The sequence below is a fragment of the Podarcis filfolensis genome (assembly GCF_964270895.1).
Source record: "Podarcis filfolensis genome assembly, chromosome: 8".
Taxonomy (NCBI): domain Eukaryota; kingdom Metazoa; phylum Chordata; class Lepidosauria; order Squamata; family Lacertidae; genus Podarcis; species Podarcis filfolensis.
Window position 1 is genome coordinate 80,972,810 of NC_139611.1, and position 18,684 is coordinate 80,991,493.

General features: G+C 44.2%; 1 protein-coding gene across 2 annotated transcripts; it reads right to left on the minus strand.

The window, feature by feature from the left end:
- Positions 1 to 259: 259 nt before the first annotated feature.
- LOC310769074 (galectin-5-like) lies at positions 260 to 15,816 on the minus strand. 2 transcript variants are annotated; one of them, XM_083628160.1, is made up of 6 exons: positions 15,706 to 15,816; positions 13,251 to 13,345; positions 9,227 to 9,464; positions 3,730 to 3,849; positions 3,285 to 3,335; positions 260 to 1,223 (listed from the first exon to the last, which is right to left on the minus strand). In XM_083628160.1, exons 1-6 carry the CDS (start codon positions 15,706 to 15,708, stop codon positions 1,215 to 1,217), a joined length of 516 nt encoding a protein of 171 aa, XP_083484286.1. In that variant the 5' UTR covers positions 15,709 to 15,816; the 3' UTR covers positions 260 to 1,214. The 2 variants fall into 2 exon arrangements, with proteins under 2 accessions (XP_083484286.1, XP_083484285.1); XM_083628159.1 differs by having other exon boundaries at positions 260 to 1,226; positions 15,706 to 15,815.
- Between the last annotated feature and the right edge of the window lie 2,868 nt (positions 15,817 to 18,684).

Sequence of the window (18,684 nt, forward strand, 5' to 3'; positions counted from 1 at the left end):
ACGATAGAGTGGCGCTCTGGACAGATAAAGTTTATTTTTGCAGCTAAAGCAAGGCTTTACTACCGAGTAGGCAGGTAATTGCCTGCTTGCTCTCGAGCAACCGCTTGGAACCCTTACAGCTGCCAATGCACAAGTGGCAGTCTTAAAGTGTGCTCCTGGTTGTGCCTGGGCAAAAGGAGGATTGCCCCTAATGTAACGTGCATTTTAGAGAAATCACATAAAAGTAATGCAATAATTCCTAAAGGATCGCACCTTTCGCTTTTCTGTTATTTATATAGCACTTTTATTTATATATTTCAAATTTCCAAGCTTGTTTGTTTCAGTTCTATACCACCTTTGCAGGTGGTTAACAAAGTTATTAACATGACAAATTAAAGCAGAAGAAAATAAAAAATGGAATTACCAGTCAGCACAAAAAACCTAAAACCTAAAACCTAAAAGCCAGCATAAACACAAGCAGCATAAAGTACATGCAGGTCCTGCTGTCCACCTGCTCACTATCTGCAGGTTCATTTATCCAAACATAAATAATCATGCCCAAACCTCGCTATATACCCCACAGATTCACATATCCAAAGAGCCGGCGTTTGCCCACTTCCTCACTTGTGCTTGGCTGGTCAGTGGCAGCCATTTTCGGACAGAAACGGTGGGGAAAGGGAGTGGGGAGAGAGATTGGACAAATCTGTTTTTTGCTTTGCTTCCCTTTAGCTGGTTGGCTGCAGCCATTTTAGGAACAAACCATGGCAGGAGGGGACAGAGATAACCGATTCCCAAAGGCATCAATGGAAATCGTGGATTTGTTTGCAAACATTTGCCTAACAAAGGATTTCCAGGAAATGTATTGAGGACGGCTAACAGGATCTGCTGGTAACAAAGCATTGGTGGTGACTATTGAAGGGCCTTGAGTTTACTTGTGTTTACAATGTTTATTCCCCAAGCCTTGTCGTTTTGCAATCCCCCACTGCCCTCACAACAGCCAACAATAACAAAGTACAGTATATAGAAAACATGCAAATATTTAGCTAACTACTGGTTTTTATGAGACTACTTAATTTTGCTTCATTCCACACATAACAGCTGAACTCTATCCTCAGTGAGGTCAGGAAAAGAGCACCCAACCCTTTACCCAACCAGCCAGGGCTTCCGTTTTCCAAAGGATCACGCAGGCTCATCTTGGGTCTTCACTATTTGGTTGACTTTGCTTCTGGGGCATGCTACTCTTCCTGCTGAGTGGCAGAGACAAAAGAAAAGAAAAGCACAGAATGAAGTCAATGCCAGGTTATCACCAACCTAGGTGAGCTTATGGAAGACTGCCATAAAGGAAACGGGGTCAAAGCTTGTCCAATCATAAGGAGGCTAGGGTGACTGCTTATTGCTGTTGCAGTGCTCAATACATATAGCACTAAAACTTGAGTAAAAGCAATGTTTTTTGAAGGAAAATTGCTCTGAACAAACCCAAAAATCCTAAACTTTTGTTAGCCAGCAGAGGCAGTGACCTTTTAGTGGAAAATATGCCTTTGGCAATGACAAACCTAGACAGCATCTTAAAAAGCAGAGACATCACCTTGCCAACAAAGTTCCATATACTTAAAGCTATGGTTTTCCCAGTAGTGAGGTATGGAAGTGACAGCTGGACCATAAAGAAGGTTGATCGCCGAAGAATGGATGCTTTTGAATTATGGTGCTGGAGGAGGCTCTTGAGAGTCCCATGGACTACAAGAAGATCAAACCTCTCCATTCTGAAGGAAATCAGCACTGAGTGCTCACTGGAAGGACAGATCCTGAAGCTGAGGCTCCAATACTTTGGCCACCTCATGAGAAGAGAAGCTCCCTGGAAAAGACCCTGATGTTGGGGAAGATGGAGGGCACAAGGAGAAGGGGATGACAGAGGACGAGATGGTTGGATGCTGTTCTCGAAGATACCAGCATGAGTTTGACCAAACTGCGGGAGGCAGTGGAAGACAGGAGTGCCTGGCGTGCTCTGGTCCAGGGGGTCACGAAGAGTCGGACACGACTAAACAACTAAACAACAACAACAACAACATGCCTTTGGACATCATGGTAAAGCCCAAAGGTCTACAGGCTGTGTTAAGATGGAAGGCAGAGGTGCAATCTCAGTTAGGATACATGGGGGAGAAATCTGATTCAGTTTGAAGTGAACCTCCCTAATTCACAGTTTCCTAAACAGTACGCAAACCAAAACACAGACATCCTTTGAACGTCACTTTTCCAAATATTGCAGTGCATTTTCAAAGCCAAATAATGTGTACAAAGATGCATATACAGTGGTAGCTCGCAAGACGAATGCCTCGCAAGACGAAAAACGCGCAAGACGAAAGAGTTTTCCGTTTTTTGAGTCGTTCCGCAAGACGAATTTCCCTATGGGCTTGCTTCGCAAGACGAAACTGTCGGAATCTCAGCCATATCAATCAGAGGAATTTGGCCACTCTCCAGGTGCCCGGCTTGGATTCCTTGTTGATCTCCCCCGTCAGCGACTCCCGGCACGACAAGGCGAGATCCCGGCGATCCTTCTTCAAACGTGAGAAGAACACACCTTTCCTCCCCCATCCCCAGGGAGGGGAGAGAGACAGACAGAAATGTATTTACATGCCTTTATTTCTGTCTTTCCAGCAGTGCAGAGAAAACATGTCTGCACTGTCTTCAGCAGCAACAGCAGAGAGAGAAAAACTCCTCCCATGTACTTCCAGTACAGGGTCATGTGACACTCTGAGCTAACATCTGGTGCTCAGTGCACATAATAGACTGTCCCTTGTTCCCACGGTACAGTCCCATAACATCAACATCCTGTTTGGCTTTCCAGCCATCTGGAGCACTCAGCAGCATTGCTCCTTTTTCGTAACAGAAACGTCTTGCGAGTTCTTGCGAGTTTGTTTCCTTTTTCTTAAAGCCGCTAAGCCGTTAATAGCCGCTAAGCCGCTAAGCCGTTAATAGCCGCTAAGCCGCTAATAGCCGTGCTTCGCAAGACGAAAAATCTGCAAGACGAAGAGACTCACGGAACGGATTAATTTCGTCTTGCGAGGCACCACTGTAGTATATTTTTAAAAACAACAACACAAGAATGTGCATTCTATTAGCGGAAGTACAGAATTGTACACACATATGCATATCACAATAAATTCAATTAAACTGCTAATGAATCTTCATGAGGACTTTTTTTAAAAAAATTATAAACTGATGTGCAGAATTGAGCTTACTGAAAAATCTTTACCAGTTCCATCCATTATTGGGAGAGAAGTACAAAGAAACACAAGGGACTGACTTACTTTGTTATATGTGGGGTCACCGGAATCAGGCGGGCTGTAAGGGGGTGGAGCCTGGAACACAAAAATATAGATACCAGGGGATGAGAGCAGATGTTGAAAAGTGCATGGCTTCAGATAGTGGGGACTAAGCTTTAGAAATCCAGCCACTTGCATCATAACAGTTTTCTTGTTTCAGCTTTTCATCCTCAGAGACCTGAAACTGCTATGCAGTCTCATCCATCTTTTCCAACTCTGTGCTGAATCACTTAAAAGCAGAAATCAGGCATTCTCCCAGAAATCATTAATATCCCGTCCAGAATTTTGCAGGTAAAAAGGTGAGGGCCTCCTCAAATTATTTTTGAGGAGCCTCATCTCTTTGACAAATGGCCGTTTCCCAGGTTAGATGCCCCATAAACCACACTGGCAAGTTTAAGCTAAGGACGAAAGACGAGAAAAACCAACTCACTTTAATCTCAGAAAATTCAAAGCGCTTCACTGAGACATGACCTTTGACCTCCAAGGTCTGGATTTCTTTGAGGGGAACACGGTGCTTGTACTCCAAAAAGCGATTTCCATTGACATACACCTACAGGAAAAATGAAACAAGCATTCCCTCATTCAGTTACCAGCTGGCAGGTACAAGAAGAAGGCTTCAGGTGTTTTAAAGACTACCAGGCGTAATACAATGTGAGTTCTTGTGGGATATAGCTTCTTAAAAAACCATCTTTAGATGCGGCCACGATGACCAACTATCGCCCAGTCTCAAATCTTCCATTCTTGGGCAAGGTGATTGAGCGAGTGGTTGCTGAACAACTCCAGGCACGCCTGGAAGAAGCGGACCATTTGGATCCAGTCGGGATTCAGGCCCCATCACGGGACTGAGACTGCCTTGGCCGCACTGGTTGATGATCTCCGGCGGGCTAGGGACAAAGGTGAGAGCTGTTTCCTAGTTCTGCTGGATCTCTCAACGGCCTTTGACACCATCGACCATAACATCCTTCTGGACCGTCTAGAGGGGCTGGGAGCTGGGGGCACTGTTATACGGTGGTTCCGCTCCTTCCTCCTGGGCCATGTCCAGAAAGTGGTGTTGGGGGATGAGTGTTTAGACCCCTGGGCTCTCACTTCTGGGGTGCCTCAGGGTTCCGTCCTCTCCCCTGTGCTTTTTAATATCTATATGAAGCCGCTGGGAGAGATCATCAGGGGGTTTGGGCTGGGTGTTCATCAGTATGCAGATGATACCCAGCTCTACCTCTCTTTTAAATCAATACCAGTGAAGACGGTGAAGGTCCTGTGTGAGTGCCTGGTTGGAGGATGGATGGTGGCTAGCAGATTGAGGTTGAATCCTGACAAGACAGAAGTACTGTTTTGGGGGGACAGCGGGCGGGTGGGTGTGGGGGACTCCCTGGTCCTGAATGGAGTAACTGTGCCCCTAAGAACCAGGTGCGCAGCCTGGGAGTCATTTTGGACTCATAGCTGTCCATGGAGGTGCAGGTTAATTCTGTGTCCAGGGCGGCTGTCTACCAGCTCCATCTGGTACACAGGCTGAGACCCTACCTGCCTGTGGACTGTCTTGCCAAAGTGGTGCATGCTCTAGTTATCTCCCGCTTGGACTACTGCAATGCACTCTATGTGGGGCTACCTTTGAAGGTGACCCGGAAATTGCAAATTTTTTTTATAAGATATTTATTAAGATTTTTTAAAGTATTACAATAAAAATGAAAAAATAACAAAAATACAAAATAAAAATAGTTAAAAACACACAGATTTTCCATTGCTTATTTTCCTTTAGCTTGTTTCCCAGACCTCCTCATACCTCCCTTTTTTGTATTCCACTTCAAATTGTTGGTTCAGCAAATCCTTACCATTAAGTTTTTACCTATTTATAACCCTTTTTTCATATTCTCTTAAAACATTACAGCTGGAAACCACTTAATTTCTATCCAACATCATTCTAACATTCATTAATTTTACAATATTTCTGTAGATAGTCTTTGAATTTCTTCCAATCTTCTTCCACCGACTCTTCTCCCTGGTCTCGGATTCTGCCAGTCATTTCTGCCAATCCCATATAGTCCATCACCTTCGTCTGCCATTCTTCCAAAGTGGGTAGATCTTGCGTCTTCCAATACTTTGCAATGAGTATTCTTGCTGCTGTTGTAGCGTACATAAAAAAGTTCTGTCCTTCTTTGGCACCAATTGGCCGACAATGCCCAGAAGGAAGGCCTCTGGTTTCTTCAGGAAGGTATATTTAAATACCTTTTTCATTTCATTATAGATCATTTCCCAGAAAGCCTTAATTCTTGGGCACGTCCACCTGCGACTTTGGTTTTGCTCTCAATTTCTTCTCACTTTCTTTTATTTTCTCCAAAATTTTATCTTTCTTCTCATTTTGACTTCTCTTCTTTATTGCATTCTGTTGTATCAAAAACCCTCTCATAACAGCTCTGCTTGCGTCCCAGATTACTCTTTTTTCTACATTAGTATTCATATTTATTTCAAAATAATCTCTCAAAGTTTTTTGGGCCTTTTTATACACTTCTTCATCTCTAAATAAGGTGTCATTCATCCTCCATCTGAAGGAGCCAGTTGATATTTGCTTCATCTCCATCCTTACAGCGTTATGGTCGGAGCAAGTTTTTGGGCAGATTTCCACTTTCTTTATCTTTGGTGCCATTCCTCTAGTTACCCATATTTGGTCAATTCTAGTCCATGTCATCTTGGCTTCAGAAAAGAAGGTTCCCTCTCTTCCCAAGGGGTTCTTTGTTCTCCAAATGTCCACTAAGTCCATATTGTCTGTCATCTCAAAAAAAGTTTTTGGTAGTCTACCATCCTTGGTAACTACCTGTCTTTGTGCCTTGTCCATGTTTGTAGATACTACTCCATTCATGTCCCCCATCAGAATCAGATTGTAATCCAAATAGTCCAATAAGGTCTCATGCAACTTTTTAAAAAAATCAGATTTCCCCTCATTTGGTGCATAAATTCCTACAATCAGAAATTTCTCTCCTTGAACTTGAATTTCAATTGCCAGGAATCTTCCTTGTTCATCTTTGAAAATTAATTTCAGTAATAGTCTCTCCTTTGCATATATCACAACTCCTCTTTTTTTAACTTTGTCAGATGAAATAAACTCCTGTCCCAATCTCTTATTGATAAGTAGTTTCCTGTGTAACCTTGTTACATGAGTTTCTTGTAGACAAATCAAGTCCAATTGTTCCTTTTTTAGTAAATGAAAAACACTTTTTCTCTTCCGAGGAGAGTTAAGACCGTTACAATTCCAACTTAAAAGTTGCAGAGCCATGATGGGGTTACTTCGCTTTGCCTCCGACTGCACCAAGTGTCTGTTCTTGTTCTGTCAATGGTGTCTCTTTCTCTGGACCGTGCAATCCAAAAGATAGGTTTGCTATATCTAGTATTCCTTTTTCCAGTGCTCTTGGCTCTTCTCCGGATTCCGCTTCTTTCTGTAGATCTTCTTCATGGTCTTTCAGAAACCTGTCTTTGTCGTTAACTGATCTTATTTTTATCTTTCTTCCTTTATATTTAAAGGATAGGCCTTGGGGAAATTCCCACCTAAAGAGAATTCTATTTCTTCTCAACAGGGCAACTAGATCTCCGTAGTTAAGCCTTAAGTCCAAAAGATGTTTTGGAATATCCTTAAATATCTCCACACTTGAGTCGTCAATTTCCAAAGTCCTTTGATAGTGCAGGTTCAAAATTTTGTCTCTCTCCTCTTTTGTTCAAAGAGTAATCAAGCAGTCCCTCACCTTGTTCCTCCTTTGTCCTTTTCCAAGTCTAAACTTCCAAGTCCTCTTCCAAGTCTAAACTCACTATCTTAAATTCTTCCTTCCCCAAGTCCTGTTGCCAAAAATTCCTGTGTAAGAAAGTCAGCCAGATTATCCTTCTCACATTCTGGTACAGCCCTGATTCTTAAATTTCTTTGTTTCTCTTTCAGTTCAATCATGGACAATGTCAAACCGTGGTCCTCCAATTGCTTATATACTGGTGGTATCTTCTCTTGAGTAGTAGTTGCAATATCTTTTGCTTCTTCAGCTATCTTTCTGGTCGAAGCAGATTCCTGTAATAATTTTTCAATAGACTGTGTATTGGTATTCACCTTCTGTCCCAAATTATTAATGCTTGTAGTATTCAGATCAATTTTAACTGATGCTTCAGCTACTTGTTTGTCTCAGCTACCTGCTTAGCTAAATTTTCCAAGGATTCATTAATTTTTCCAAGTGCATGTGCCAAAACGTCTTCGGACGACATAACTTTTGGTTTGACCTGTGGAGGAGCAGCCCCTGATGTTCCAGATGCTCCAGATGTTGAAGCCCTTCGCTGCTGCGCAGTGTCTGTCCGATAGTGTCTGCCAGACCTAGTAGTTTTTTCCCACGCCAGCTCTAACTTTCCTCTCCCATCTGCCATAACACTCTCATGAGAATCCAAGGTCGATCCCACGGTTGAAAGTTTGTTTTGAAAAGGAATTTTCCTGTAACCCAGTTGTTATTGTAGCAATGTCAATCCTCCTCTAGGGGGACACAGTAACAGCCGGAGCTTGCAACTTTTAAAAACAAATATAGTCCTTATGAGTCCCCCAATTCACTTAAAAACAACAGTTTCAGTCCACTTAGACAGTTACTTTAAAACCAGAAGTCCAGAAACACTGTATCTCTTTTTGCAGAGCTATGTCAAAAGTCCTCTGCTTACCGAAAGGCTTTCCACTGAGCGACTTTCCTTGTCTGGGGGCAGTCCGTTCCCAGGTTTTAGGCAGCGGATTTTAGCTTCCTTTTCCTCTTGTTTTTGCAGGTAAATACACCTCAAACTTTCCCCCCTCCTCTCCTGCAATCTGGAGGGGAGACCGCTTTCCTGATGTTAAGATTTAAGTCTTTTTCCAAAACGTCTTTCCAAGTTTCCACTTTACAGTCTCTTTGCTTTAATCTGTTTACAAGAAGGGAAGGCAGACTTCCTGTTTATACCTTCCCGCTTCGGTGTCGAATTAACTTATTCTTACTCCTTTTAAATCCAATTTAATCCTACTCATGGGTAGTTGTTTTCAGAGTCCAATTGTCCCAGGAAAAAGTCAGCGCTCTCCGATAACGGCTGTGCGGCTTCACTCCGTGGAAGAAGCAGTCAGCTCTCAGCACCGCGCCGCTCACCCCGTCCCGCTCCGGAGCCCTTAAAAGGGTCCCTTCGCAAATTGGGGGGGCCGCAAATGGTGCCCGCCGAGTCCCCACATTCACAGGCTTCCCCCGCCTGTGATTTTTAAAGGGCCTGCACTTTGCCACAGCGGTAAGACCCGATCCCACGGAGCTGGTCCCTCCGAGACTCAGAGGGAATCCGCCATTAATCGATGGCGCTGACCCGGAAGTCTGCCCGGAAATTGCAATTAATCCAGAATGCGGCAGCTAGACTGGTGACTGGGAGTGCCCGTCGGGACCATATAACACTATAGTTCCCAGTACGTTTCCGAGCACAATTCAAAGTGTTGGTGCTGATCTTTAAAGCCCTAAATGGCCTCGGTCCTGTATACCTGAAGGAGCATCTCCAACCCCATCGTTATGCCCGGACACTGAGATCCAACACCGAGGGCCTTCTGGCGGTTCCCTCATTGCGAGAAGTGAGGTTACAGGGAACCAGGCAGAGGGCCTTCTCGGTAGTGGCGCCTGCCCTGTGGAACGCCCTCCCTTCAGATGTGAAGGAAATAAGCAGCTATCCTATCTTTAAAAGACATCTGAAGGCAGCCCTGTTTAGGGAAGTTTTTAATATTTAATGCTGTATTGTTTTTAATACTTGATTGGAAGCCGCCCAGATGGGCGGGGTATAAAAAATAAATTATTATTATTATTATTATTATTATTATTATTATTATTATTATTTCCTCCTCAGCCTTTCCTCTTCCAGCTGACACTCCAGGTTACTTGCTATCAAATGGAGTAACCTGGCTCACCGCCCCAGTCCCACCGCACCTGATAGCAGCCACTCTCAAGATTGACGGTCATCTCAAAAGAATTGTTCTGCTTGAAAGGCATGCTGGGGGCAATTTCCTCTTTCCCCCAGAAGACTTCGTCACTCTTCCAGAACTCCAAGAGCGTTTTTTCACTTTTCATCTGCGTGTTGCACACGACCACCGGCTTTGGCGTATCAAATCGCGGATTGAAGTGGAAGGCGATGTCGCCATTGGCGCACAGGAAATTCACTGCAAATCTGAAATGTGAGAAGGGTAGACGCACTGTGAGGAAGGAGAGAGCAGCCGATCACAGAGGGAAAGGAACTGGAAAGGCCAAGTGGACAAAGAAGCAGGAACAACAATACACATGTGGTGGGGTTGTGAGGAGATTAAGAAATTTTGGGGAGTAATACATGAGGAATTAAAGAAAATGTTGAAAATCGCAATTGTTAGAAAGCCAGAGGCATATCTCCTAGGCTTGATAGGGAAAGCTATACCGCAAGTGAAAAAAAAGAATTTTTCTATATGCAACTACGGCAGCCAGGGTAGTGATTGCTTCTAAATAGAAATCTCAAATCTTGCCCTCAAAAGAGGGGTGGGTGGATTTGCAAATTAAATGAATATTTAAGTTACAGGGAACCAGGCAGAGGGCCTTCTTGGTATTGGCACCCTCCTTGTGGAACGCCCTCCCACCAGATGTCAAAGAGAACAACAACTACCAGACTTTTAAAAGACATCTGAAGGCAGCCCTGTTTAGGGAAGCTTTTAATGTTTGATGTATTACAGTATTTTAATATTTTTTTGGAAGCAGCCCAGAGTGGCTGGGAAAGCCCAGCCAGATGGGCGGGGGTATAAATATTAAATTATTATTATTATTATTATTATTATTATTATTATTATTATTATTATTATTTAGAACTGGCAAAGCTAACCTCAATCGTAAGATATCAGTCAAATCAAAAATTAAAAAAGGAATGGAAATGTTTCAAAGATTTTATGTTAAAATCTTGTACTAAGAAAGATATGCTAATATGCCTAGAATAAAAATGTAAAGTATATCCATGAATTGGAAAAGAGAAGAGATAAATTGGAAAAGAGAAGATATAAAAGAAATACAAAGAATGATAAATTTGGAGAATGCAAAGATAAAAGCGGAAATAGAGATTCAAAGAAGTCGAATTGTGGTGGAAGAAAGCTGCGGGTGGGGGGGAGTATTATATGATAAGTATGTAACATTTGTTTTCAACGTTTTTGGATTGTTTTCAATCTTTTTTTTCCTTTTTTGTTGTTGTTTGGTTTTTTTCTGTATTATTTAAACAAAAATAAATAAACATGCAAACCAAAAAAGAAAAAAGAAAAGGCCAAGTGGAGGGGAGAATGGAGCAAGAGAGAAAGGCAAGGTTTGGAAAGGGCAGGATTCATGAAGGCTGACCAGAGGGAGCACAACTGGGACTCAGCAAAAGGAAGTGGGAACACCACAGCAAAGTTTAAACCACAGAGCCTAGGACTTGCCGATCAGAAGGTCAGCGGTTCGAATCCCCGCGACAGGGTGAGCTCCCATTGCTCGGTCCCTGCTCCTGCCAACCTAGCCGTTCGAAAGCACGTCAACGTGCAAGTAGATAAATAGGTACCGCTCCAGCGGGAAGGTAAACGGCGTTTCTGTGCGCTGCTCTGGACTAAGCCAGAAGTGGCTTAGTCATGCCGGCCACATGACCCGGAAGCTGTACGCCGGCTCCCTCAGCCAATAAAGCGAGGTGAGCGCCACAACCCCAGAGCCAGTCACGACTGGACCTAATGGTCAGGGGTCCCTTTACCTTTACCTATAGCATGCCCATTGATTATCCTCCCTGAGTCTTTTAAGCATGAATATAATTCTATCAAGGCATGTACTTGCCAGTGCTCTGAATTAACCCTCCAACGAATAACAGGCTGAAGTTCATTCCCAGATCCTTATCCCCGATTCCCGGTTCCTCGCTTGACAAAACAGAGAGCTGAGGGAACAACTTGAATCAGGACTTCCGGTGCATGTGCCCCGGCAGTCCAATGCACCTCTGTGGTAAGATGCTCACTAGCTCTCAGCTATAACAATGCAAAACCAGTAATATATATATATATATATATATATATATATATATATATATATGTATGTATATATATTCCAGGGGAAGACATATTCATTAACATCCAAGTCTCAAGATTTGCTCTGGCCACTGAGAAAATGCAAGCCAGGTTCCAAGAAACTTGGTGTGTGTGTGTGCTTCTGTTCTGTTGTAATATTTAACACTTTATAGCTTATTGAAGAGTTACTGTTATGTACTGAAGTTCTCACCCTGGGCCAGCAGGGGGATACTGTAGATAGTTATGCAAATGAAGGATTGAAAGTGACATTCAGTGATTGGATAGTTTGTATGCAAATGAAGGATTGAAAGTTACGTTCAGTGATTGGATAGTTTTAGAAAGTTGTTACAGTATCAAGGTACTGGAGCTCTATATAAGCAGGCTGACTGAGCCCTTCAGTTTAGTTCAGTTCTGGCCTCAGAATAAAGAAGAGCTGTTTGAAGAATCGCTGTGTCGTCTGATATGTTCGCCCACAACTTAACAGTTACAGTGTGTGATATGCATGTCATAGAATTCTATTTAATATTGATCCAGAGCAGAACCCCAATATACAGTGAAATGTACTCCAGGCTTAGTACATAACATATAGTTAACAGAGTAAAAATCTAAACACGTTGCAGGATTCCCTAAAAATAGACCAAAGGCTATTAATATTTCACCCAGCAGAGCTTTACTGCTGCTGAAGGCAGATAAGCATAATGGTCACAAATCCAATACATTCAGGATTGACAATGTCCCTAAGAAATCCAGTTGCACCAGACTTAACTTAAACGTACGATAACTTATAATAAGTCTAAACCTTAACACTATACGGTATACAGAACACCACACCAAAAGGAAAAGAGATAGAAAGAGAAAGTGAAGTCCAGACTCCTTCTGGCCCTACTTTAAGAGTCAGCATGACCTTCACAGAAAGAGATAAGAGAACCAGTTTAAACTAGCTGTACTAGCTTCTCTGAAGATATAACTCAAACATCATGAACCTTCTTGCTTGTTTCTTTCATACAGAGAAGCTTTCAGAATCCTCTTGAATTAATTAAAATAGGAAAGATCTCTACACATCAGATCAATACAGTGGTACCTCAGGTTACATATGCTTCAGGTTACAGACGCCGCTAACCCAGAAATAGTGCTTCAGGTTAAGAACTTTGCTTCAGGGTGAGAACAGAAATCGTGCTCCGGTGGCACGGCAGCAGCAGGAGGCCCCATTAGCTAAAGTGGTGCTTCAGGTTAAGAACAGTTTCAGGTTAAGAACGGACCTCCGGAACGAATTAAATACTTAACCCGAGGTACCACTGTACTTTCTGCACCAAGAAAGGCAAACTGACAGTGCAAGGGGGTGTTATTCATTTTCAGGGGTGTGGGTGTGTGTGGGTGCGCTGAATACCTCAAAATGATTATTTAGCTCAGCCAGTAGACCACGAGACTCTTAATCTCAGGGTTGTGGATTTGAGCCTCACACTGAACAAATATTCCTGTATTGCAGGGGGTAGACTAGATGACTCTCATGGTCCCTTCCAACTCTACAGTTCTGTGATACTTTTCTTTGTTTGTTGTGTCTTTACTGTGGTGGTCTATTGCAACAACAAATGGCAACAAAATCAAGCGGCAAAATAAGCCCCACAGTAACACATTCAAATCAGCAACAACGCTTTTCAAACTTTTTTTTATTTTATTTTAAATCAGCATTTCTTTATGGAGTACTATTTTTGTAAATTATTCCTAAATGAACTCAAGAAGATTCAGCAGCAGAACATGGCAGCTTCACTACCCTGACAGACTGCATACATCACCCCACATCCATGATTTTGGTCACAGAGAAAGAAGAGAGGATGGGGATGGAGGATGGAGAGGAAGAGATGGATGGGGCAGAACAGCTCCCAAAAAACAAAGGGAATCGAACGTGGCCAGCAGGCTTTACAAACCTTTTCGTGTACGGTCCGACAAAGCCTTGGATGAAAAATCTCTTTCCCTCACTGAGGCCTTCAATATTGGTCCAAGCAGCAGCAGTGGGTAAACTCTGTGGAGTGGGGAGGAAAGTGCAAAAAATAAGCTCATCACATTCTCGATCCAATAGCCTCAAACTCAGCCTCAAAATCATCCCAACCGTCATGAAGAAAACTCACATTTTAATGGAAACTGTTTATATCGGCTGCATACATGCTATAGTTTTAAAGCACATTTGAAGCACATTCTCTCCTCACCTCATTGTACTTTGTCAGGGGTTGCTGAGAATCATAACTCTCTGGGCCCTGGGTGGAGACGACAGCACTGCACAGAGCCCCAGCTCAGGTTTTGAGAGTCTACCCCCATATTCTGTGCTAGTATAAACTGCATTTGTTGTTGTTGTTGTTGTTTAGTCGTGTCCAACTCTTCGTGACCCCCTGGACCAGAGCACGCCAGGCACTCCTGTCTTCCACTGCCTCCCGCAGTTTGGTCAAACTTATGCTGGTAGCTTCAAGAACACTGTCCAGCCATCTCATCCTCTGTCATCCCCTTCTCCTTGTGCCCTCCATCTTTCCCAACATCAGGGTCTTTTCCAGGGAGTCTTCTCTTCTCATGAGCTGGCCAAAGTCTTGGAGCCTCAGCTTCAGGATCTGTCCTTCCAGTGAGCACTCAGGGCCGATTTCCTTCAGAATGGATAGGTTTGATCTTCTTGCAGTCCATGGGACTCTCAAGAGTCTCCTCCAGCACCATAATTCAAAAATAAACTGCATTTATATACTAATATTCATTCCATCATCTTTTATTGGCATAATTTAGACACCACATGATAAGGCTGAGCCAGGAGCACCACCACTCTCCCCCATAAAGAAAGTGTTGTTCCCCCTCTGAAATGCACTATCTCTGCACCCCGCCCGCCATCTTGGAGCTGGTTCATCAACTTTCGTCTCACATTCTCCTGGCGTGAAAGTGAAAGCAAAGCCTCATCTATCAAACATCAACCTTCCTCAGGAAAGGAGTGGGACACAAAGCTGACAGCTCCTTTTGAGCAAAGTTCAGGCCATCCTTGTGGAAGGGAGGGATGGGCCAGTCTGTCTTTTGAGCAAAGTCTGTCTTTTGAGCAAAGTTCAGGCCACAGGGAGAACATCCTTGTGGAAGGGAGAGATGGGCCAGTCTGTCCATTTTGGTTTTTCTCAATTTCTTATTTCTCCAATCCTAAGCATAGCTCTCCACACTCCCACATCAGGTGCACTTTCTTTCCTCAAAGCCCCTATGAAAACTAAATCAGCACTTTGGTGTGCATTTCTTGTAATATACCGTATAACACGTTCTCATGCAGTCGCACCTCATACACATATTTTTCCAAATCGATTTCCCCTGATACAACACGTTTCTGTATATTATTTTCATATGTGTGTTTTTATTTCCGCATTGCCCCAGTACTCTTGTGCATATTATTTTGCTACATTGTTAAATTCAAAGGATAGGAATCATAACTCTCTGAGGGGTAATGCCAGAATGCCCAGAATTCTTTGACGGGGGAAAGGTGTATTGAGTATTCATTCATTCATCCTTTATTGGCATAATTTAGACAATAAAAATCATAAAAGAGAGGGGGGAATCTATAAAACATAGGTAATCCAGACATATTAAACACATAAAACATAGAAGACTCAGTACTAAAAATTAAGGAACGGTAAACCTCAGAGCACATTCTCGGCTAAGGAAGTTATGATCAGTACCAGGACCAAGATCAAAAGTATTTTTGCCCAAAACCCACTCCTAGTTCTCCACCCCCAAACCCCTGTGTCCTTTTTCAGCAACCTAACTTGGGGTCAGGTAAGCTTTTCAGTTAGAAAAGATCCTGTTAGAAAACTAGAGTCGTAAACACTTGCCAATTTGTGACAAATAACTCCTGAGAGATCTCAATCTGCCTTCTGCTCACCTGACTTCCTGAGAGCAAAGGCTCTTCTACCTTCCCCAAACATCTTTAGGCTGCTTTCCCATACCCTGCAAGCCCCATTTAACAATGGGACTTACTTCAGAGTAGCCAAACTTTCAACCATGTAGGTGATGTCACGGAACATGGGATGGAGAGGAATATTCTATCTTACACAGATTCACAAAACTTTTGAGAAGTCCTCAACATGATTTTCCCACAAGGCAAAACAGGGGCAGTGCTCTGCTAAGGAAAGGGGCATTAAATAGGGGATGTGCCAGCTAAAACGAGGCCGTTAAGAGCCGATCCTTTCCTTAGGAGTGGACTGCATCACATATCAAGAAAGATGCTGTCGCTTTTCCTGATGAGGATAGAGCAACAGCTCAGTGCTGGGGATCAACAGCACATGTTAAGGCTGAACCAGATGCACCCCCCACTCCCCCATGAAGAAAGTGTGGTTCCCCCTCTGACATGCCCTTTCTCTGCACCCCACTCACCATCTTGGAGCTGGTTCGTCAGCTTTTCTTCTCACCTTCTCCTGGAGTGAAAGTGAAAGCAAAGCCTCATCTAGCAAACATCAACCTTCCTCAGGAAAGGGGTGGGACACAATGCTGGCAGCTCCTTTTGAGCAAAGTTCAGGCCATCCTTGTGGAAGGGAGGGTGTTATGTACTGAGTTGAATAGGATCCAAACTGCAGCAGTCTGACTGGTCCTAGAACAATAGGATCCAAACTGCAGCAGTCTGACTGGTCCTAGAACAATAGGATTCAGAATGCAGCAGTCTGATTGGTCCTAGAACAATGCAGCAGTATGATTGGTTGGCAGGAACCACCCAATCATGCTCCAGATAGAAGTGAATCCACAACCTGATTGGCTTACAGTAGAATTCCGGAATTAGCTAATCATGTGCAGCCCATTGTGTAAATAATGTATATAAAGCAGATACTTTGAGGGGACATCCATTCATTCCTCCTCACCAGCATCCTTTCTTCACATTGGCCAACCAGGTTCCTGGGAGAAACCTGAGGGATGTGAAACACATAGCAATCAAGTACAACATTCCTATGGGACGCGGGTGGTGCTGTGGGTTAAACCACAGAGCCTAGAACCTGCCGATCAGAAGGTTGGTGGTTCGAATCCCCGTGACGGGGTGAGCTCCTGTTGCTTGGTCCCTGCTCCTGCCAACCTAGCAGTTCGAAAGCACGTCAAAGGGCAAGTAGATAAGTAGGTACCGCTCCGGCGGGAAGGTAAACGGCGTTTCCGTGTGCTGCTCTGGTTCGCCAGAAGCGGCTTAGTCATGCTGGCCACATGACCCGGAAGCTGTACGTCGGCTTCCTCGGCCAATAAAGCGAGATGAACGCTGCAACCCTAGAGTCGGCCACGACTGGACCTAATGGTCAAGGGTCCCTTTACCTATACCACATTCCTAGAATGGACATGCTAGTGGATGCTTTGTACCAGCCAGGAGTCTAACTTCCTGTTTCCTCCTGAGCTGGGACAAATTTCCTCTGCATGTGACTAGAGGCCTGTGTGTGTGAGGCCTAATCTGGGGAAGAGGAGTACACCATCTTCTTTAGCTCCTCTCTCTTCTCCATTTTGTTTTTCTACATGTTAGCAGAAGTGACTGCCTGTTATCACTCACTTGGGACTAATTCCCTTATGGGATAGTTCCACACGTTCGTATACTTTTGTAACCTAAGTCTGCCTTCAGGGATCCAACTGTGAACTGAATGATTGTGAGTAAACTACTTTTATATTGTGTTTAATAAGATTGCCGTGTCTATTCTTTTTAATAGGGACAAGAAGGGATCTTACCAGGAATCTTATATTGAGAGGCTCAGACGAGCCTGCAACAAGCTAACTGCAGTGTGTTTAAAGGGGAATGTTTAAACTCTGCTAAGCTATAGAACTTGCTAACACAAGTTAGGAAGGATATCATTAAACAATATATCCTCTCCTGCCTCCCTGAACGTTCCCACAAAGCCAGCAAACAGGAGTCAGGACTCAAGCATAAGGGCATTCTCCCTTCTGGTGCAGTGGCGTGGCAATGGGGAGAGTAGTGCGCCCTGGGTGCCATGTCTGGGGGGGTGACAAGGCACCCCGCGAGGGCTTGCGGCGGCGTGAGCAGCCATCGTGCCGCCGCAGCTGCATGTAGAGGATCCTCCGCAGCTGCAGCCATGAGCAGAGGATCTTGGCACAGGCGGCAAACCGCTGTGTACAATGCATGTGCGGCATCGCACGTAACAACACCGCACATGCGCTGTACATAACAGTTTGCCGGTGGCGCCACTCGAGCGCCGTACGGAAAGTGGTGGGATCCCTCCATCGCCACTACAGCCGCAAGCAGAGGATCCCGGCACCGTCCGTACGACGCTGGAACGGCGCTGCCGACAAACCGCTATGTGCAGCGCATGTTCTGCACCACTACGTACAGCGCATGCGTGCGACGCCGCACATGCGCCGTACATAGCAGGTTGGCGCCCCGGGTGTCACGACGCCTTTGTTTGCCCCTGTTCCTGTGACATCCAGCAAGTCAGATGCATCACTGCCTGCAACTGTGGAGCTGGAGCTATAACCCATTGATTGCATAACCCCCCCCCCCCACTTCACCAGCACACCCCCACCCTCCACCGCCCGCAGAAAACTCATCAATCCTGGTTTGATTTTATTCTTTGGTAGGTTGACAAGAAAAACACACTCCAATAAATAAATTTTAGAAAGGGGCAAGATTAGATGTTGACGTACAAAGCATTTTTAAATTAAAAAAACCCAAGACTTCTTTGTTCTCCGCTCCCCCTTTCTTCCTATCCAGGGCAGCCCTGCCCTCTGCCTGCCCCTCAGAGCCAGTGCCTCATGTGGGGCTGGGCCTTGGCAGCGGCAGAGAAAGGCTGGGAAGGGATGAGGAGGTGTGGAGCTCCCTCCGCACAGAGCTGCATCTGACACCTTGCCCCTGGCAAGTGCTGGACACACAACACTTTGCCCTGGCTTTTGAAACTTGAGGTGTTTATTTTTTGGACCCACCTTATTTTTGTGACTGCAAGTTTTTTTGAAACAGTTTTAAACATTGTGTTTTAATGTTGTAACGCGCCCCGGGGCCTTAGGGCGAAGGATGGGTAGCTAATAATAACAATGGGTTCTGATTTCTCTGTGGATTGCTGTTTCCATGTGCACATTTGTGTTCCCTCATCCATACATGGGCACTTTCAATTTTATGGCTCCAAAATCTATGTCAATGTTTGCCATTCCCACTAGTGGGCAGAGTGCTTGGTGAAATATATTTGCATTGTCTGTTGCTGTCCCCTCTCCTAAATCGGCACTTCTCTGCCCCCCATAACTTCTAGAAACCTCAGATCCATTATGGGCATGCCTGCAAGTATTTGTTGATTTTATTTTTTTAATGAGAGGATTGATCTGTTGCAAAAGATATTTTCTTGGAGCAATAATGGCTTCTCTTCCTAATGTTCACAGACTCTTCAG